The 22,802-nt window shown below is 42.6% G+C and overlaps 1 protein-coding gene across 2 annotated transcripts in view; it reads left to right on the forward strand.

The window, feature by feature from the left end:
• IFT172 (intraflagellar transport 172) overlaps positions 1-22,802 on the forward strand; it is a 3,348,311-nt gene that overhangs the window by 105,873 nt on the left and 3,219,636 nt on the right. For both annotated transcript variants that reach the window (XM_044075467.1, XM_044075468.1), the window contains exon 2: positions 6,717-6,860. In XM_044075467.1, coding sequence (XP_043931402.1) covers positions 6,717-6,860 — 144 coding nt within the window. The remainder of the gene's footprint in view (positions 1-6,716; positions 6,861-22,802) is intronic.

Raw genomic sequence — 22,802 nt, forward strand, 5'->3', positions numbered from 1 at the left:
AGACAGAGAAACTTCAGTTTTCTCCCACTGAAAATTTCCTATTGGATAGATTGATAACTGTTTTACTTAGCTGATATTTAAACACAGCATTTGCCGGTGTTTGTGCTTAGTTTACTAGAGCTGCTCAGAATTTGGCCTCCTAAGCTAGAGATCTAAAGTCAGTCTGAATGAAATCAAAGGCATCCTGCGAATTCTGCTGAAAATAAGTATTTTTATAACTTTCTGCTCACTTTAAAACTTTTACAACCATTTTGCCATCTACTTTAAACTGTTTTTTATTGTTTGTGACTGTGTTTTCTGCACTGCCCATTTACAGTATTTGAACAATTTACAGCATAGGCTAGACTCAGTCTTGCTGAATCTAGAATGTGGCATTTTCTGAGCACTAAAGCCAGCCATCTTGCATTAAGAGAGCCCTCCTGTACCCTTGTGGCAGATGAGTGTAGTCAAGGAACTATCTGAGTTGGGGATTGTTGAAACAAGGCTCAGTCTTGGGCTTTCCTATCAGTTGGATTGTTTTAAAATCATTTTACTTAGCTGATATTTAAACGTACCGTTTGCGTGTAGCTGCTCACCTCACAATGGGGGTTAGCACTGCTATGTATAGACACAGAAGCCTAAAAAGTCAAATTTTCCCTAGATAATTGCTAGGGAGCCCTCCTAGGTTTCCCTGCTTCTTGGGGCAAAACGCAGTTGCGCACTTCTGCCCAATGAGCAATCGAGCTGCGCTTTTTGAGGCACCGGTGCAGATTTTTACCCTTTAACCTCCCATAGATTAGCTGATTTTACTAGTTCTACAACATAACCTAGTCCATCTCTCCCACACCCCACCACATATTACAGAATGTACCTGGCATAATGGAAGGTCAGTTTTCCACCATTTCTCCAGTCAGCCTAATTGACATGGGCATCCTGAGGCAATGTAGCAATTGCCTCATGTATACAGGCAACCTACTACTCCTCAAACATGCAAATACAATATGTGAGAGATGTATTTATACTATGAACCTGGAATCAATGCTGTCTGTCTCACATAACAAACCAAATACCAAGCAGGTTGTCAGCATCCACACTCCACCTTTCACATATATAAAGCACACAACACATAAACCCACATATGCGGAGGTACTCACTAGAAATATACTAAAAGAGCAAAGACCTCCCAAGTGCAAACGTCTGCACACATTACGGTCCCAACAGCACCCACAACACATAATAAGACACACAGTGTCTCACCCAGTAAGCCCCTAAGACACCAAATGTCTTGGTCATAGGTGACTTGATAGTGAGTCACATAGATGTCCCCCTCACTAGGGCTGGACAAGGAGAATGTGATGGTCAGCTGCCTGTCTAGTGCCAGGATCTGCCAAATCGTGCAGTCCGTCAAGTCTGTCAGCAACAAGTACGGTTATGACTCCATCGTAGTCCTTGTTGTAGTGAATGACTTGAGATGCATTTTACTGGACTGTATGCAGAAAGATGTGACGAAGCTTTAAGATTATGTGTTTCAGGTAGGTATTTCCCTAGCCCTAAGTAGCATTCTTCCCTCACCCAGGGTGATGCCACAATACAAACAAAAAATGATTGACTTCAACAATTGGCTTAGCTTCTGGTTTCAATCCAGGGGGATCCAGTATCTGACAGCCTGGGAAAATATAGTTGACAGACCACACTGCTTTGCCAGAGATGGTCTTCAACTGTCATCTGTATGCTTTAGGTTGCTGGCAAAGGTACTTGCCTCCCCAATAGTGCCTTTCTTATGCAATGTCATAAGAACAAAATTCCCAAGTGAAAATATCCTCCAGAAATAAACTTGGCGTCATGCTGCTTAATGCTTAGAGTCTAAATTAAAAATTGCACTCACTTGAAGCACTTTTCACCCTGGAAGATGATGATGTCTGCACAGTCACAGAGACATGGTTCAAGGCCACTGAAAGTACTGCAGTCATGCAAGGCTACAATGCCTTCCACACATTCAGACCACACAGCGAAAGTGAAAAAAGCAAGGGAGGAGGAGCATCCATCTTCATTAAAGACATTTACACCTTCAGACTGGTTAAACAGTATGAATCCCTAGAGTTACTCAAACTCCAACTAACTGTAGAAAAGACCCCCCTCCACATCCTTGTTAGCTATAGGTCCCCCACCATGAACCACGAAAACCATATAGCCTAGCTGGCCCTATTTGAGTCACTTGGTACAGACAAATATCCTGGTCATGGGTGACTTTAACTATCCTTCCATCGACTGGGTAACATATATGAGCTCAAACGTACTTGCCAAAAGGTTCCATGACTTTGTTAACACAAATGCTTCAGAGCAAATCGTCAGCACCCCCACAAGGGGCTCCAACATACTTGCCATAGTGCTCACCAACATGGGAGATCAGTGGAAAACCCCATGTGTGGGGCTCTCCCAGTTAAAGTCTAATCATAAATCAGTCTTGTTCAAAGTAACGATTGTACCCGACTCATCCTCAGGAGTAAAAAGGTAAAAAAATGTCTCCAAAGCAAATTATAGCCTACTGAGTGATGGCATCAGTAGTTTCAGACCCCCTGCCAGCACTGACAGCAATGACCCCTATACTAAGGTGTACAAATGTTCTGTATAAACACCTACATAAATTTATGGACTCGGCCATACCGGAATAGATCAAATCAAGATCCTCATGAAAAAATAAGCCACTCTGGTGGACATCTAGCATAAATAGGTTATACAATAAGAGAAAGAAACTGCTGTCAAAAAACAAGAGGGAATGGTCCCAGCTAAGTAAGAACTCCCTCCAAAGTGTAAACAAGCTAACTACAAAACTAAATTAGCATCCCTAGCTAAGTTCATTCACAAAGCATTCTTTAGCTTTGTCTGAAATCTAAAAGGGAAAGCCCAGCTATGTGCAGAACTAGCTGTGGATAGTACCACTTATACTTAACCTGAGGACATTGCCAAGCTGCTAGCAGAAAGGTTTGGCAAAAACTTCATTTTCCCTCTCCCCACCAGTCATACTCCATAACATACTGTCACCAGTCCTCTGCTTAGCATCTCAGAGCCGCACTCGCCAAAGCCAAAAGCACCAGACAGCATCCCAGGCTGCTTATTAAATGGTCTAAAACAGGAGTTAGTGGAACTGCTGAGCACACTCTTCAGTCTCAGCCTCAGCACTGGCTTTGTCCAGCTGAGTGGAAAACAACAACTGTAATCCTCCTGCACAAAGTGGGTCTCTGAACCAACCCCAGGAACTATAGACCCATAAGCCTAACCAGCCTTATCTGCAAGACCATGGAGAGAATCATCATGGATGTTAACAAGTATATAGGTGACGTTTAAACTCTTGACCCAACCCAGTTTTGCTTCATTAGGGGCAGATCTTGCCTGCTAAACCTGGTGGACTTCTAGGATGTCACGAAGGCCTTGGATAAAGGCAAAGTAGTTCACACTGCCCATCTCGACCTAGCCAAGTCCTTTGACACAGTCCCTCATTCAGGCATCATTGAGAAACTCACCCAGCTTGGGATTAACTCTTATGTCACTAGATGGATTACCAATTGGCTCACAAACAGAACACATACAGTCAAAATTGGGGATGCCAACTCTACTAGCAGAACTGTTACCAGTGGCATTCCACAGGGATCTGTGCTATGTCCCTTACTGTTTGGTGTCTATTTTTTCAGAAGTCCAGGTGAAAATAGATGGCCTATGGCTTACCAAGTTTGCTGATGACTGCAAACTGGGTGCAATCATTGAGTCCCCCAAATATGTCAACATACTACAAAATGAATTCCACAAAAACATCCAACAGTCCAACAAACAGCAAGGCAATGGTTATAGTAGAAATACAATTTATTAGGTGAGCACTTTCGTAGTGTAGACACACCACTTCATCAGACCTAAAATACATCAAATACTGCATTAATAAGTACTGATATCAGTTAAGATAGCACCAATCTCATTAAAGTGCTTATTATCCAATAGAACTTAACAGATGGCAGTGAAGACAAAAGTAGATGAGCTCATACAGCCATAATAAATCATATAGAACATACGAATAAATCACTGGAATATCTTGTATATCAACAAGTATATCTAAAAACAGTACATTCATACCCAATGCAAAATAAATGTAAAAGCGCAACAGCTTATCAGACTACTATATAAAGCATAAAAACGTATCATGCTTTTCACAGGAAGTGACATAAAAATAAACTACAAATCATTTAAACAAAGTGCGATTTTTTTAAAAAGGGCTTAAGGGGCACCCTGTCATTTAACCCCTTCCCCTTATCTGCCCTCAACCTAATAATCCACCTACTTTGAGGTTTCAGTGGAATTCACAATGTCACCCCCTCTCTCACCTTCATTCACCATCTCGATAACCAGAAACTTAAAAGAATGTGGTCTGTCTACATTATAAAAGCACTCACCTAATAAACTGTATTTCTACTTTTACCATTGCCTTGCTGTTTGTTGGACTGTTGGATGTTTTTGTGGAATTTGTTATTATTGTTTTTATCCAGCGGCTCCTTTATACTAGCTGTGACCTGGTTTGTGTATACTACAAAATGAGCCTACACAGACAAATAGCTGGTGTCAAAGCCATGGACTTAAACTAAACGCAAAAAAATGCATTATCACTCCCTCTGGCAAAGGAGAACCCCTGCTAATTACAACATTAATAATATCCCTCTAAGTTCAAACCCAGTGGTGAGAGATTTAGGAATACAAGTTGATAGCAGCCTTAATTTTGATTGTCGGGTGACCACAGTGGTAAGGAAGGCCTTCTACATTGCACACCTCATAAGCAAGGGTGTAGCATCCAAAGCTATGGAGGTTATAACTCCCCTGTACTCAGCTGTCATTTGACAAGTAGTAGAGTACATTGCTCTCTTCTGTATGTACCTCACCAGACATCTGCAGCAATTGGAGAGGCCTCAGACGTCTCTCACCAAGAAAATTCAGGGCCTAAAACACATGACCTACACTGTCATTCTAAAAGCCTATCACTTTACTTAGTATTGTGTAAACTGCCTAGAGGCGACTTGTGCCTGGCCTCTATAGTAGTCTCAGACCCTGCCTTGATGAAGCTGCTGCATCTCTACAAATCCAGTGGGACAAGATTCACTCAGTCTAGGGATCTTAACCTAGCCTGTGATATTAACAGGATACGCTGGAGAGAGATATATCTCCCAGAGGTTGCCATTCCTCAGGAATAAACTTCCAGTAAATATAAAACAGAGCTCCTCAATGACTCTGTTTAAGTGTAACCTGGACAATTGGATGGGAAACCATACATTTAAACTGGGAGTTTCACCTATGTCCCTCTTAGACAGGGGCATCTGGTGCTGATCTTCGATTTCTGCCCAAAATAGACTACATATCCTGTTCTGTAAGGGAACAAGGGTATAACGTGGCTAGGCTTGTATAGGCCTTAGGGCCAGTAGCCTAGTAACCTCTTTTGATCCTATGATCCTAATGAGTGAGCTAAAATAGAGTCAGTAAGGGACTTGAGTAACATAATCAAAGGCTGTAATCATATAATTAAAAAGTGCACTTGAGAACTGACCATTATGCCTGGAGATAGTTTGTTAGATAAGGAGCTGTAATTAGAATATTCCTACTCAGTGCCCTCTGGAATAGATGTGGTATTTAAGTGTTAAAAGACATTCTGATAAATTTCCTTTTTTTGACTATTTTTGCTATAGTTGGCAAGAGGGAGATGTGACTGGGGTGCTGGCAGTTGAAATAGTTTTTGAAGCTGGAAAGATGTAGACTTCTTTCCAGGTAGAGGAGAAGGAGGCCTGACTTGCAGAAAAGTCAAACCATGATAAAATACCATTGCTACCCTGCTATGCTTGGTTTCATTTTGTTGTAGCACTTTCCTTGTGACAAGAAAATGAAAGAGAGGTGTAGAGCTGTAGGTGAAGGTCAGAGTGGAAGGAGCACTGTGTGGCCGAGTTAGGAAGGCATTTTTTATATTATACAGAAAAGAAAACTGAATTTCTTTTATGTGTTTTGACGTTCCTGATTATGTAGCTATTTTTTCCAGAATCTTTTCAGATTTAAGAGAAACATTACCTTTAATTGAATGACCAGTTGTTTTACAGAGAAGAGCCCTGATAAAAATTATTTTTTCCCATCTCATACCTCTTACTGCTGTACTTTGCTCATACCCTTAGTGAGACTATACATCCCTAAAGCCAAATCCTGCTGCACTCCTACAGGCAGGATTTCCTTCTGTGGGTAGAGAATAATCTCATGGTCTGCTTCTGATGAGTCTACTGGATTGTACTCCTCTTTTCTCTCCTGCTGTCTACAGGAGTACCAGAATTTTTGGAATGTAATGGAGTTCAGTTCCTAACTGGATGGAGCAAGCTTGAAGTCACAGGCATCTCTGCTTATGACCTGAACTCACTAAGCCCCCCCACCCCAAGTGGTGGCTAGTGGCTAGCCTGCAGAAACACCAGTCTATCTCTCCGGATGAGCAAGCTGATGTGATCCACTCCTTCCTATGTCCTGGCCCTGACTTCTGCAGTGTCTGCACTGCTGACTGCACTTTAGTTGGGTGGGTTTTAGGTAGGGCATTATCGTTATATGCCACAGACACAGGGTACTGCAAAATATTTTCTTAGTTTCAGATTTTGTATGAAATTTGTAATTTAAATCGTCTTCTCCATGCTTCTTTTTTTCACATGTGATTTGTAAATTATTTATGTTGTTTCTAGACTGGCGCAAGTAAAGTCACTTGTTTGGCATGGGCACCAAATAATACAAAGTTTGCAGTCTGCTGTGTTGACAGAGTGATCATTCTTTATGATGAGCAAGGAGAAAAGCGGGACAAATTTTCTACAAAGCCTGCTGATGCCAAGGTAAGTTGCAATTATCGTAGTGTTGCCACAGTACCCCTCCCCTCCAGGTAAGAGCCTTCTTTTCAGCAATGCGGTTTTCATTAGCTTATGCATACCCCAGGTGTTTATCTGCTACTCAGTATCTAGTGTGTAACCAGTTGCTGAAGCAGTATTGTTAGTAGATGTAAACAAGAAAAGGCTGTAAAAGGAGCAGTTGTACATTATGATAATGTGGAATGTCTGCCACACTGCATGAAGGCAGGGCTTGTTTGACCATTTTACATGTTCTATGTCTAATGAGTAAGGAACATAACTGACATATGAGTGTCTGATCCTCAGAACTTCTTTGCCATCAGTCTGAATGTTACTTTTAAATTCGGCCGGCAAGTCAGTTGTCACGTTGCTTCAGTTACTGAGCCTTCAAAAGAGAAGTACCTGATTGGGGTGTCTTCCTTTTTTTTTCCCTATGGTTGTATTACCTTTTACATGTCATCCAAGAAGGGAAAATGTGAATGTGGGAGGCGGATTCCCCACAGATAGGCATGTGAAGTGCTTTTTTTGTCTAGGTGCTACCCACTCAATATGAAATTTGTCAGGAGGGGGATCCACAGCTGATGATTTTGGAGGGGTCTTTGGGGAATAGCCCAGATGTTCTTCATCTCACATTGCTGCAGTCCTTACACTTGGGTAGTCCGCTGTCCTCGGTCGGCCCGAATATCAAAGTATTAGGCTGACGTCGGTCAAGGCGCTTAAGACTGACATCAGGACGTCAGGGTACAAAAGCGCATGACCGACGTCATATCCTCAGTCTTTTTTGCCGCATGGTCCGATGCAGAAGCAGTGTTGCAAGTGCCGTTCGGCGTTCTGAAATTTTTCGAATTCGGTGTTTCAGACCGAGTCAAAGTTGGCTAAGTACCCCGTTGGGGAATATTTTAGTTTTTTCTTGCTTCAGTGGTTTACCGGATGTCAGAAAAAGTGAATAACTGTATTTCTTGTGGGAAACAGATACCGCATAGAGATTATCATACTTTGTGTATTCCTTGTTTGGGGCCTGAGCACGACGTTGTTGGGTGTCGCTTTTGTGCTAGGTTCAATAAGCGCACTATTAAGCGAAGGTTAGATTGTGCCAGGTTGGTTTTTGGAAAGCGGTGCAATTATAAGATGCCGTCGGATGCTCCGACGCACGCTTCTTCTAAGAAGCGCAAAGACAAAGCAGCTAATCCCAGGCAAGAAGAGTCGTCCGTACCGGACGCCGGTTCTTTAGAGGCGTCAGTGGAACCGGTGGTTCTGCCGGAGGCTTCTCTGGAGTCCCAGGGAGAGACTTTGATTTTGCAGGATGTGGCCTCTCAGGAGGCAGGTCAGGCTGAAGGGGCTTCCCAGGTTACTGTACTCCCCTCCCTTCCTAGGGTGGTTAGGCCCTCTCCTTCTGTTTCCAAGGCTTCTCCCAGAGGCAGGCCAGGGTTAGCTTCTGTTGGTGTCACTCCTAGTTCTTCAGGATCTGTGCCCAAGAAGCATATGCTTAAAATGGCAGAAGATTTAATTACTTTGATTAGAGGTTCTTTGCCCCCTCCTGATAAGAGGCCTAGGGTGGAACCAGAGTTGGGGAGTTTTGAGCAGGCTTCAGATGTTTCAGAGTCTTCGGCTGAAGACTTGCAGGAGTACTCTCCTTATTCTGATTCTGATGCAGATGATTCGACTCCTTCTGCTTCTCCTCCAGAGGATTTTTCCTTTTCTGAGACTCTTCATTCCATGAGGGAACATTTTAAGTGGGAAGGTCAGGACTTCTCTGATTCCAGGAAAAGGCTTAGGGAATTTTTGCTTTTACCCCAGCATAGGCCTTTGGCTATACCACCTGTTCTGGATGTTGTGGAAGATGTGTTTGCAGAGGCTTCACTTAATCCTGATTCTTTGCCTCCTGCTCCTGTTAAACCGGATAGGTATTACAGGGTGCCTGAGGCTCATAAATATCTTTATAAGAGTCCAAGGGCAGACCCAGAAACTGTTAGTCAGGGACCTAAGGGTGTCAAGGCCTCTGTTGTAAAAAATCCGGTTCCTCCAGATAAAGAGGCCAGAGCTTTGGATAGATGGGGAAAGAAAGTCTATACTTCTTCTACCTTAGCTATGAGGGCTTTGAATTGCCAGTTTCACATGTTGAAATATCAAAACTATCTTCTTTCTCAATTGAAGTCTAAGGTAGATGCTCTGGCGGAAGGCATTGAGTGTAAAGAATTACAAGATTTGGTACATGTCTCTGAGCAGGTGGGTAAGCATTCTCTACAATGTGGTTTTGATGCTGTACAGGCCTCGTCTAGGGTGGCTGCCACTGGGTCAGTTCTTCGCAGGCACGCCTGGCTGAGGGATCAGAATTTGTCTGACCATGTTAAGACAAGGATTTTGGATGCTCCTTTACAGTCTGATGTGTTGTTTGGTTCACCTGTGGAGTCAGTCTTGAAGAAAATGGAAGACAAGGCTAAGTCTATGCAGGCTGTTAAAGATTTTTTGCAAGTTCAGCCTCCAAGTTTAGTAGGAATTGGCCTGCTAAGGGGTGGACGTACCCTTCTTATGATTCACAGTCTAGGGGTAGATCTAGACGTGGTAGGGGCAGAGCTCAGAGCTCCTTCAGACCTAGGACAGGGAGTTCTCCTGCACAATCTTCAGGTGAGGGCAGGGGCCAGTCCTTTCGTAAACAGGCCCAATGACCTACCTTTTCAGCTGCCAGATCCTTCTTGCCTGGCAGCACCTTTGGGAGGAAGGTTGGCACTCTTCAAGGAAAATTGGAGTTTGATTACCCAAGACAGATGGGTATTGGATATCATACACCAAGGTTACAGGTTTTATTTCCATACCTTGCCTCCTTTCAAAGGCATGCCGGACGTTCCTCCTCAGCAAAGACTAGAGGCTCACAAACAAATTTCTCTGCTGCTCCAAATCGGGGCCATACAACCGGTCCCTCTGCCAGAAGTGGGCCTAGGATTTTATTCTCGCCTGTTCCTAGTACCAAAGAAGGGGAACACATGGAGACCAATCTTGGATTTATCTATCCTCAACACTTATCTGGACATTCCCAAGTTCAAAATGTTGACGTTACAACAGCTTTTACCTCTGCTGGGCAAAGATCACTGAATGGTGACTCTGGATCTCAGGGAGGCTTACCTTCATGTTCCTATCAGGCTAAGTTGCAGGAAGTATCTGCGTTTTCGAGCTGGGACTTCTCATTATCAGTTCTCTGCATTGCCCTTTGGCTTATCTACTGCGCCCAGAGTGTTCACGAAGGTTCTGGCTCCAGTGATTGCTTTCTTCAGGCTAAGAGGAATACAGATCTATCCTTATTTGGACGATTGCCTGATTCTGGCCCAAGGAAAGGACGAACTTCTTCATCATTTACAATATGTGATAGCAGTGCTAAGATGCCTGGGGTATTCTGTGAACGAAATAAAGTCCAGTCTAGTACCCTCTCAGGACATGTGCTTTCTGGGTGTGAGACTGAATACAGCATCCCAGATGGCCTTTTGACCCCGGACAAACAAAAGAATCTTTCTCTTTACTTCCATCAATTGTCTCATCAGTCCAGGCTGACTGCAAGGACAGTCCTTCAAGCCTTGGGGTTCATGGCATCTTGTATTCTGGTGCTTCCCAATGCCAAACTGCATATGAGGAAGCTACAATGGTATATCAAAAATGTATGGACACAGCACTGCCAGGATATGGACACTGTCATTCAGATAATACCTTGCATTCAAAAGGAATTTTTGTGGTGGGCTCAGGAATGTCACCTAAACAAGGGACTCTCTGTGACCCGGCCAGAGGCGAGTCAGATTCTAACGACAGATGCCTCAGACAAAGCTTGGGGAGCTCATCTAAATGGAAAGTGGGTACAAGACACGTGGCCTGCCAGACTTCAACATCTACATATCAACTTGAAGGAGATGTTAGCAGTCCAATTTGCATTAATAGCTTTCAAGGATTTACTTCTTCCAGGGCAGGTGTTGATTCTAACAGACAACACAACTGTCATGTGGTACATCAACAAGCAAGGGGGAACACATTCTTATCCTCTATGCAGACAAGCAATGATTTTGTGGGAGACTGCTCTCAGTTTACAGCTAACTCTTCAGGCAAGGTTTCTGCCGGGAGCACAGAACTCCTTAGCAGATGTGTTGAGCAGACAAATTATGGATCCCCACGAGTGGAAATTGGATCCTCATGTGTTTCAGAAATTGACAGTGTTATGGGGAACTCCAGACATAGATCTGTTCGCTTCTCCACTAAACTACCAGCTGCCAAAGTTTTTCCCACAGCTTGGAAAGTGGATGCTCTTTCATTCAATTGGAGCAAGCTTCATTTGTATGCCTTTCCTCCTCTGCCTCTCCTCCCAAGGGTACTCCTGAAGGTCAGACAGGACAAGCCGAAGATGATCTTGATAGCTCCAGATTGGCCTCGACAGCACTGGTACCCATTACTGAGAAGTCTGGTACGGGAGCCTCCATGGCCTTTACCTTCGATTCCACACCTGCTGTCTCAGGAGAACAGTCATTTACTCAATGTCAAACTTCACTCCCTGCACCTAACAGCCTGGCATATTCTGTTTTAAACCCTGGAGGGTCTCAGCTTCCACAGCAAGTTTTGAATGTCATTTTGGAGGCCAGAAGGCCTAGTACAAGGAAAGTGTACGCAGATAAATGGAAGAGATTTTTATTTTGGAGTACAGCAAAGGAATTTGATGTTGCTAAGCCTAATTTAAGTGTGGCTCTTCAATATCTTACTGAGTTACTGGACAAAGGTTTGTCCTTCTCTTCTATTAAAGTTCATGCTGCAGCAACTTCTGCTCACTATGACTGTGACCCACCATTGTTTTCTCATCCTTTGTTTAAGCAATTCCTTAGAGGGGCAAAGAATATAAGACCCCCACGTAGAGCTCCTACTCCTGCTTGGGATCTCAATTTTGTGTTGGAGAAACTCACTCTACAACCTTTTGAGCCTGCAGCTACTGCCGAGTTGAAATATTTATCATGGAAGACTGCTTTTTTGTTGGCCATTACCTCTGCAAGAAGGGTTTCTGAATTACAGGCCCTTATGGCGGTTGAGCCTTTCTTAATTTTCCATAAGGATAGGGTATCTTTGCGTACTAATCCTTCCTTTATGCCTAAAGTGGTTTCTAGTGTGGCTTTAAACCAATCTATTCATTTGCCTACTTTTTATGCAAACCCCCAAAATAAAGGGGAAAAGATTTTGCACACTTTGGATATACACAGGCAGTTGCAATATTATTTGAGCAGAACTAAAGGGTTCAGGCAGTCTCAGCAGTTATTTGTTTCATTTGCTTTGGGTTCTCAGGGCAAGCCTGTGTCAAAACAAACTATTTCTAAGTGGATTGGGTTTTGTATTGCTTTCTGTTATTCCCATCATGGTAAGGAGATTCCAGCTGGGATTAGGCCTCATTCCACTAGGGCTACTGCCACTTCTACAGCTTTTTAAGGGGGGTGGCAACTAGAGATATTTTGGAGGCAGCTACTTGGAGTTCAGTGCATACTTTCTCTAAGCATTACCACCTTCCACTTTACTCTAAATCTAGGGCTGGTTTTGCCACTGCAATTTTACAGGGCATTTTGGCAGCTCCTACTGCTTTATAGTTTTGCCATCCTCCCTTACCTCTGCTTTGGGATTCTACCCAAGTGTAAGGACTGCAGCAATGTGAGATGAAGAACATAGTACAGTTTTGTACCTACCATAAATGTATATGTTCGAAGATCCACATTGCTGCAGTCCAATTTACCCTCCCTCCTTCCCCTCTGTACTTAGAGGCGGTTGTGTGGTTTGGGTTGTACATTTTGTGGATTTTGTATATATTGTACATAGGATTAGTTCACGGGTGGTTGGTTGTTTTTTGCTGTCTTTTGGTTTTGACCTTTCTTTTTAGGGTCTTCTGACATCTGGGGCAAGAAAAGACTGAGGATATGACGTCCGTCATGCGCTTTTGTACCCTGACGTCCTGATGTCAGTCTTAAGCGCCTTGACCGACGTCAGCCTAATACTTTGATATTCGGGCCGACCGAGGACAGCGGACTACCCAAGTGTAAGGACTGCAGCAATGTGGATCTTCGAACATCTACATTTATGGTAGGTACAAAACTGTACTTTTCTTGTTAGGGAAGAAATTCCTAGTTCACTTATTGAAGTCAGGCAGGGGTCTGAACCCCCTCAGTTTGTCAGAGTTGATGTTCTTTTAAAAAGAAGCAAAAAACAGACGCGGCTCATATGGCTAAGGACCAACAGAAGGAATTGCAAGACTTTACTCAGGATATTGTCAAAGCTTTTATATCTTCAAAGACTCCTGAGGGGCTTTCTGTTCCTTCCTCTTTTCCTTGGACTTCAACCCCTTCTACATGCTGTCAGAATTCTAATTCTTCTGAAGAGAATGTGGAGTTGGATTCTGGGAAGAGTCTTTGGCCTACACTTTTCAGATCCGTCCCTGTCTTGCCCTTGGGCTTGAGAAAGAGAATTCCCTCTCTCCTTAATTCCCCCCTTGACGAATTATTTTTTGGGGATACTGTTGTTCATATGATGGAAATTTTTAAGTGGAACTGCTCCCAAATTTCTAATATCTAGAAGAGGTTCTATGACTTCTTGCAGACTGACTTAGTCTGGGCTTTTGCAGTCCCTCTGTTGTAGGATGCTGTCTCAGACACTTTTTCCTCTGCATTCAGGACTCCTGTTTCCCAGCCTCCTGCTCCAAAGAAACCTGACAGGTCCTGTAAAGTGCCTGAGGCTTAAAAAAAGTTTTTATATAAAAGCCCTTCTGACCTTGCAGTGATTTATTTGGGTACTGATAAGGCTTCTAAGTCACTGACCTCTTCCAAATTTTTACCGTCTGGCAAGAACAGGTAGGGATATGGACAGGTAATGTAAAAAGTTTCTAAGTCTGCCACTAGCTTTCATTGCCATAAACTACCTGACACATATGACAAGGCAAGTGCTGACTCTTCTTTCTAAACTTGAGGATATTCAGTCTGATTTGTCTGATTTAGAAGCTAAGTCTTCTGCCATTTCCATTTTGAACTGTGCCTCTCAGGTAGCTCATATTAAATGCAGTTATGATGCTGTTGATACCTGTTCTAGGGTAGCTGTGCCAGGGTCTGATATGAGGCGGTATTCCTGGGTGAAGCTACAGTCCTTCCCTGAAGACATTAAGGCTAATTATTGGATTCTCTCTTAGACAATCAGAATATGTCTGGTTTCTGCTGCCAATGTCTTTAAGACCTTGCAGGATAAAAGAGAGGTCATGCAGGATCGTAAGCAGATTTTCCTTTCTCCCATTCTTCAGTTTCATAGGAATTACACACCCAAATCCCACTTTGTGCATAGGCAGCAAAGACAACCTCTCAGAGATAAGAGATCTTCCAAGAAGGCTTTTTCTGATAGGCTTTCCCAGGTTACTAAGGGTCAAAAGCCTACTTTTCTTGATAAGCCTGCTTCTGTTTGACATTGAGCCACATCTACCTCCAGCCAGATTCCTCTTTCCCTCAGACTAACTTTGTGTCTCCCAGTTCGGCAACAAATTGCAACACATTCCTGGTTGCATTCCATCATTCACAAAGGTTATTTCATGGTATGGAAGTCCCTTCTACCCGTTTTGGGCATTCCTCAGTCTCCTTTTTGCCAGCTTCCTCACTTTCCTTTGATTATAGTGGACCTTTTGGTGCAAAGAACCATTCACATTGTTCTGCCCTCTCAGTGAGGCAAAGGGTTTTATTCCAGGATTTTCCTAGTTCCCAGGAAAGAGGATTTTTGGCAGGCGATTCTGGATTTCTTCTTTCTTAACACATTTCTAAAACTTTCCCTCATAAAGGATGTTGCCTTTCCAGTATCTGTTTCCTCTTTTAGTTCCTTAGACCCTGCTGGTGTCTGCATATCTGAAGGATGTCTACCTTCATATTTGTATCCATCCTCTCTTCAGGAAGTCTTTACATTTCTCTGTTTCCTCCTCATTTTCTTTGCCATTTGGTCTTTCTACAGCTCTGAGAATTTTTACCAAACATCTGGCCCTGGTGGTATCTTGCTGCAGACTTCAGAAACCCCATCTCAGCAGTTTCTGCTTCAGGATCAGGAATATATTATGCTTGTGCTTTGCAAGGTGTGGTTTGCTTTAAACCTTAAAAAGTCATGTTCTGTCCCCTTCTCAGGACCAAGTTGTTCTGGGTTGCAGGATTCAGATCTTGCCAGTGTTGGCTTTGCTTCCTCATTCCTCCGTTCTTTCTTCGACACATTCTTTTGTTTCTTCTTTTTCTTATAGGTGCTTGCAAGCAAATTTATTTGAGCTCAGGGGTTAATAGCATCCACCATTCCTATGGTCCCCTTCGCCAGACTCCACATGAGGACTGGTATCTCAAAACTGTTTGGCTTCAACACTGCCATCCGCTAGAATTTCTCAACCTTATTTACCTTGCCTCAAACTTGAATTACTCTGGTGGATTCATCTGATTTTCTTTGAATCCCAGCCTTTCCAGTCTCCTCTCCTCACTCAAGATCTGTATACAGATGGTTTGAATCAGGGTTTGGAGCTTCTTCTAATGGCGTCAGGGTTGAGGGTGTTTGGCCTTCCTAGCAACTGGAAGACCATATCACCATCAAAGGGATTAGAACTCTGAGTTTGGCTTTTCATGCTTTGCACTTAATTTGGTTCCCAGGTCCTTTAAGAATCTTGACAGACAACACCACAGTTATGTGATACATAAACAAGCAAGTGGGCACAAAAATCTTACCTTCTTTGAAGACTGGCTCTTTAGGCTTTGAATTTTGTGTTTTGCTATCATTTGACCCTACAGGTAATAACAGTACATATAATTGATGTTTAAGTTTGTTATCATTACAGTTTTGTGAAGTTTTATTCTTTATTTTTCATTATTTTTATTTCATGCATTTTTATGTCTATTTCTTGACCTAAGTGAAATTATCAACGGAACTGAAAATGTTTAGGTATGGCAAGGGTTAAATTTCTGAAGGCAGTAGAAAAGAGGAAGTGATGTACAGTATTTAAGGTGTGTTAGAATGAAAGCACATGACTCTGATGATGCCTGTTGAGGTGAAAGCGTTTAGTCATAGTGTTTTGCTGTGCCTTGTGTATTAACATTTAACAAACCAGCATTTTTAGCATGAAGCTCATGTATGCCAGTCAAATTCTGTTTTATTTTGTTTATTCAAGTTTTTAGTTTTTAAAGTATTTTTGTTTGGTTGTTGTTTGTACTACTTTGGGTCTTGGAACTTGGTTGAAAGAAAAAAACATGTTATTTGATAAAGGCCTCCTCCCTGCCACTGCAGGAGAAATTTCCCTTCCTCTCTCTGCTGCTTTGGCTGACTCCCCTTTTGCTAGGAAATACTCTGATAGTTCTAAGGGTGAGAAGACTCTGGACAAGCCAAAAGAAAAGAAAAAACAAAGGATATCAAAAAAATGGTCATTGGACTATTCTTCTTCTTCCTTGGGTCCAGACCCTAAGATTCCTAACACTTCAGATGTGGGTTTAGTGTCAGATCTTATCTTAGTTGGATCCAGCATTCCTCCTTTGCCAGATCTGTGCTTATCTCTGGAGCTGATCTCCCTGAGACTGTGATTCCCTTTTCTCAGAGAAAAACCCTCCCATTTAACGTTCTGACCCTCTTCCACTGCTTCATCTCTCTGGTCTGTTGCAGTAATCAGGGGCCTTTCTGAGGTGGAAATAGATAGAATGATGAGGAAGTTCCTTTGGATCCAAATCCAGTTGTGGGTTCTCTCTGCTCTGACCACTGTCTGCGCCGTGGGCATGGGCTGTTCCCCTCATCATATTTCCCCTTCTCTAGTCTGACCTTCAAACTCAGGTCTTCTGGATCTGGGAGTTTCCCAGGGTTGTCTATGTTGAATCCAAAGACTGCTCTTTGTCGACCCCAACCATATCTCTGATGTTATTGGGGCCTTGGGGCCCAGACCCAGACATATCTGTCAACTGAGGTGTTGACATCAGACCTGGGGGGGGGGGTAGGCTTGACTCCAAAGCCTTCAGAGCCGTCCTTGCCCCTCAGAGCCTCAATGCTGTACAGCTCAGCTCTGGCACTGGCTTCAAAGCTGAGTTGTGTACGGCTCCAGGACCAGTTTGTGTTATATATTTCCTACCAGGAGTTGTCAGTTTCTGTCTTAACCTCAGCTTTCGAACTGTCACTTTGTAGAGAGTGGACTTCCCCTTTCCCACTTGGATTTGTCCCTCCCCCACTGAAGTTCCCTGGGTCCTGATCCTGCACTTTCTATCCCATTGGGATAGCCAGCCCCTCAAAATTTTGAGACTGTCCGCATTGAGGATTACCCTGCAGCTTCTGAGTCCTCCGTGGAGTACCCAGTGGGGAGATTTGACAGAAGCTTCATGCAAAAGGAGAAATATCAACTCCTCTCAGGAGCCCTTGACTAAAGATACTGACTTAGATGAGAGGGAGACATCCCCTAGATCCCCCCTTGAGGACGTCTCATTCATTAAAATGCTAGAACTGCTTAGACAGAAAAGAAGATGGTCAACTGAAGCCCGTCTTAGTAGGAGTTATTTTTTCTCCAGGCATTTGGAGCTGGCCCGTCTACTTCTTGGGTGGTTTCCCCATGGATAAGATGCTGACCTTGATCTTTAAACAGGCATGGGAGAAACAGGAAGTGGCTGAACAGTGTCTATATCACGTTATCGAAAGTTTACTTAATCGAATCAATAAAGGTCGAACTTTATTGTTCAGTTAAGTAAAACATCAAATAACGTAAAAAAACAAAAACTAAATGGTGTAGGCAGGGGGGGCAAGCCCCCATGCACCCCCCACCACTTAAATATACCAACTCCGTGACCACACTACATTGAGGTAAACGGAACTCTCCCCTTATGGAGATTTCCGTTTACTTGCATGATGTTCTTCACTTTCGATATTGTTGTGCCAACAATATCAGACTCGATATTGTCAGCTTACGACAACGTGAAGTAGACCTGGCTGAACCTATCCCACAAAAAACAGATACTTTTTTGGAATCTACTAAGGATCATCTTTATTGGAGCAAGGGTCCCACCATTGATTTCGTGGTGGTGACAGTGGTTCCAAAAAGAAGCTAGATGAGGAAAGCTGCACTGTCCATCTTCCTAACAAGGGAGTCTGTGGTGTTGGACAGATTTGGGAAACAAGTTTATACTTCAGCAACCTTGGCTTTCAGGGAGCTGAGTTATTTTGCACACTACCCATGCTTCCAGAGGATTTCACCAAGGAGATCTCCAAATCCCTATCAGAGGCCTGATCTGTGGAAGAGAAGTCTGATGACATGCAGTTGGCTACCCTCCCATTCCCTTTTGAATGTGTCTAAGTGCCTTATTTGTAACACAACTGAGGCTATATCTAGAGCTGTGGGCATAATCATAACTATTACACAACATGCCTCGATACACTTGTGTGTTTTTGCAGCACACTTTAAAGCATCCTTTATTAATGCCCCCTATAAATATTCAACCCTCTTTGGACCAAAAGTTCAAGAAACAGTATCCAGAAGTGAACTTTATCTGACATAGGGATTCTGTTTTCTACCCCCCCCCCCAAGGACCTTCTCTAGAAGCCAGGAGGGAGGGAAGAAGCTGTGATCCCACAAATTCCAAGGTTTTGCTTCTAACACTTCTAGTGATAGACCCTTCCTGTGGAGGAGGTGGTCTACAAAATCAAGACCTTTTCAGAGCTCCTGACCAGTTATCCAGCTGCCGCACTCTGGAGGCAGTCAGGGACACTTACCCCTGCACCTCATGGCCTGGATGTCAAGTCACATGAGATACTTGGGTGCAGAGGATTATAACCAGAGGTTGTACCACCCCCTTCTTTCTTACCCCCTCAAGAAAGCTACCCAGTGTTCAACCCTGACAACAAAAGGCACCAGCACTAGAGATAAAATAGCTGCTAGATAAGAGTTAACCAGGAGGTCCCACCAGACCAGTAAGGACTGAGAATTTACTCAAGGTTCTTTTTGGTGCCAAAAAAAAAGCAGGGATCTCAGACTAATTTTAGACCTCAGTCATTTGAATCAGTATGTGATGCAGATGAAATTCCAGATGGTCTTGGTACAATCCATTCTAACATTATTGAGAAAGGATAACTATTTGTGCTAGATAGGCCTTCGGGATGTATACTACCTTATAAAGATGGACAGATGGTTCAGAAGATTTATCCACTTTTGGCTGGAAGCCAGTCACTTCCACTTCAGATCACTGCCCATTGATCTCATCACAGCGCCAAAGTGTTCAAGTGTATGGCAGTGGTTGCAGTTCATCTTAGACTATAGGGGTTCTGAGTCTTCCCATACCAGGATGACTGGCTTATAACCACCTCCACATGGAACCTTCTTCTCCAAGCCAGAGAATCCTTGCTCCAACTTTACTTACAACTAGGAATAACTGTGCACACAGCAAAATCATAACTTCAACCTATTCAACCTGTAGAGTTCAGTGGAGCACATCTGGACACCAAATTACAGCTAGCCCAGCTACTGCAATATAGGATTACCACACTTCAGCAACAAGTGGTAGCAATACACTTTAGAAGGCACCAGGAAGGCTGACTTTGCATATTTTTGGTTCGATGGCAGCTGCCATTTCTTTAGTTTATCTATCCAAATTTCATATGGAAGTGCCCCAGTGAAATCAGTCAGTTCAGTGGTCAGTGAGATATCAACCCATGAATTTTCTAGTGCCTGTAAGAAAAGTTTGTAATACTCATGTTCAGTGGTGGGTAGAGTCTCCAGTAGTATCTCAGGGTCAACCTTTTGTTCTTCCTTATCTCCAGGCTACAGTGGTTATGGATGCTCCCCATCTAAGGTGAGGCATCATTTCTGGAGGAAGACTGTCCAAGGCATGCGTTTCCCCTGCCGAAGCCAGTCTTTGCATCAATATCCTGGAGATGATGGCAGTATTCCTAGCATTGCAGGCCTTCCAGGACTCCATTTCCAGGGGTGCAACCTCCATTAAGAACGACAGTGTGTCAGTAGTCTGGTGAATCAACAAACAGGGAGGAGCACACTTTTACCTGTTATGTCTGGAAGCCATGAGGATTTGGCAGTAGGTGATGTCTTCTCACTGCTTTCTGATAGCAATGCACATACCAGGGAAGCCCAGTGTTCTAGTGGACAGGCTGGGCAAGTCTGTCCTCCTCCCTCATGAGTGTTCCCACAGTCCTGTAGTGCCAGATCAGATTTTCAGTTGCTGTGACCTCTTTGCTTCCCACATGAACACCAAATGCTGCATTTACTTTGCCCTAATACCCCAGGATGGGGAGTTGCTGAGGGATGCTCTGACCCTAACTTGCCCACCCCCAAGTTTTCTTTATGCCATTCCTCTCAATCACTTAGCATAAATAATCTGGAAAACCCCAATAATAATGGAGGGACAAAGGTCCAAAATATGGACAGTTTTTAAATGCTTTTATAAACATAGATTGACATAGTTTGCATTAGCATTCATTTTCTGAAGTATATGAAGTGTGAAAGTCAAATGATGTCATTATTTTATAAATTCAATCCTCAATGATTTGCCAAAAAATTCAAAATTTGTGAGTAATGAAGCAAAATATGAGGCAAAAATCTGAACATTTGAGAGCTATACTTTATGCTTGTCCTCTTACTCCTATCACCCTGAACCTTCTGCAGAAAGCAATGTGGAGAAAGGCTGTAATGATCCTTATTGCTCTTTTTTGGCCTCTATAGGTATGGTTGCCCTTCCTCTGGCCTCATCTGATTCACCCTTCTTGTGTGTTAGACCCTGTTTTATATCTCCTTTCTCACCCATCCAAGATGCTTCACCTGACATGCAAGCCTTCAAGTCAAACACATGGTTTCTCCACTTCCAGTGATGTTTATATAGTCCAGACTTTCATCCCAAGTCATTCACATTTTGACCTCTGTGAAGAAACCATCTACTATGAAGGTTTATAAAAGTAAATGGAAGACATTTTCATTCTGGGCTTCCAGAATGAATTTGGACCCTTTTTCAGCTCCCATCTATGTGATCTTGGACTTTCTGGCTTCTTTTTTACACAGTGGGGCTAGCTACTGTACTGTCATGATTCAGCTAGCAGTCATCTCCATTTTTCACATTGAAGAAAATCAGTCGCCCATTGTTTCTCTTAGATTGTCCAGATTCTAAGGGATATCTTCCTTCTTTGGTTTCCCCTTAGGGATCTCATTTCCCCTTGGGATATTGCCATTCTTTTGCAGCTTTAACCAAGCTCCCTTTTGAACCTGCAGCTCTATCTGACTTAAAATATCTGGTTTGGAAGACCTTGTTTTTGGTGGCAGTCATGTCTGGTAGGAGGGTATTGGAACTACAATCCCTTTCTTGTAAATCTTCTTATATGGTCTTCTGTAAGGACAGAGTTTCTGAGAAAAATCTTTCCTTTTTCCCTAAAGTGGCTTCTGAGTCATCACTTAATTAGTCTATTAGCCTTCCTGTTTTTTTCTCAAGATTTGCCAACAAAGGAGGATGCATGTTACATGCTGGATATGCATTGTCTACTTCATTTTTGTTTGCAGTGCGCCAAGAAAGTTAGAAAGACTCACCAAGTGTTTGTATCTTTTTGTCCAGGCAAATTGGGAAACAGAGTATTTGAAGTGACTCTTTCTCGCTGGTTACTCAAATATATTTCACATGTCTATAAAGAGAAAGGGGTATACTTACCTAAACTATCTATGGCTCATTCAGCTAGATCAGTGGCTACCTCCACTGCTTTTTTTGTCCAGAATATCACCTGAAGATATTTGTGCTGTAGCTACTTGGTGTAGTGTCCATACTTTCTTACATAATTACAAGCTGTATTTACAGTCTAGGTCTAGAGCTTCTTTTGGTTCAACTCTCCTCTGGAATATCCTTCCATGAGACCTCTCGAGGGTTGTGGTATCTGGGGTCTCTGTTCCATCTGTTGAGGAAGAAATGGAAGAAACAACATCAGATACAGAAGTTATATACTTAACATAGGTCTAGATCTGTATTGTCTGCTTCCCTCCTCCTACAACTTCCCTCTCACCTTCCCCATCCAGTATTTTTCCTTTATTCTTGGAGTGACCGAAGTATAGTTTCCATGGCTTGGTCAGATACTCTTCAAACTCTAAGTCAGGAAGCAGGTTTTTCTCAATTGATTTTTTTTTTTTTTTTTTGTAGAAGGGTATAACATTTTTATTGTTGAGTAAGGGGTAAATGTGATCTGAATTAATTCACTAGTTATAGGGGATTATTGGTAAGTGGAGGAGCCTGAGCTTTAGATCCAAAGTCTGAGAGTGGCTGAAGTGCATTCTAGATGTATCCGATAACTTTTCCTTTGAGGAAGGATGGAAGCAGACTGCACAGATCTATTGTTATGGTAAGTACATAACTTTAGCTTTAGATACATTGTATTACTGATAACAGTATTCTAATATTGACTGTAATATGGCATAAATAGTAGGTCCTGCTTGATGGATGACGGTACTGTCTCAGAGCTGACATAATTTTGTCGGTATGCACAATGAAACATTCACTGTAAGTTTTATAAAGCTTTAGTTACTAAGATGTATATGCAGAATTATGAAAATATGATATATTTTCTAACTGAAATAAAATCGGTGCCATTCCACACTAGTGAAGAACACTGATGAAACTTGTATTTATAAAAGTGATAAAAAACAAAGTAAACACTTTAATCTAAAAATTAAAACTTTGATACTTCAAACTCTTCAGATTTCATCAAACTGCTTGTCCTACTAGTTAACAAATGTCACTGTCAAATGCACAACATTATTGTGCACACTTTTGTTACTCCTAGTTGCCATCTAACATGCATGGTTCTGTAGATTTAATTGTTGTTTTGAAATATTGTGAAAATATAGGTAACAGTTTTAAATATTAGGAACCAATTGAGTTCTCTAACGTTGAGAATGAATTGCTGAAAATCTGGACTTCCTGAAGTGTG

Source organism: Protopterus annectens, chromosome 6.part1 (genome assembly GCF_019279795.1).
Source record: "Protopterus annectens isolate FY-2018-M chromosome 6.part1, PAN1.0, whole genome shotgun sequence".
NCBI classification, from domain to species: domain Eukaryota; kingdom Metazoa; phylum Chordata; order Ceratodontiformes; family Protopteridae; genus Protopterus; species Protopterus annectens.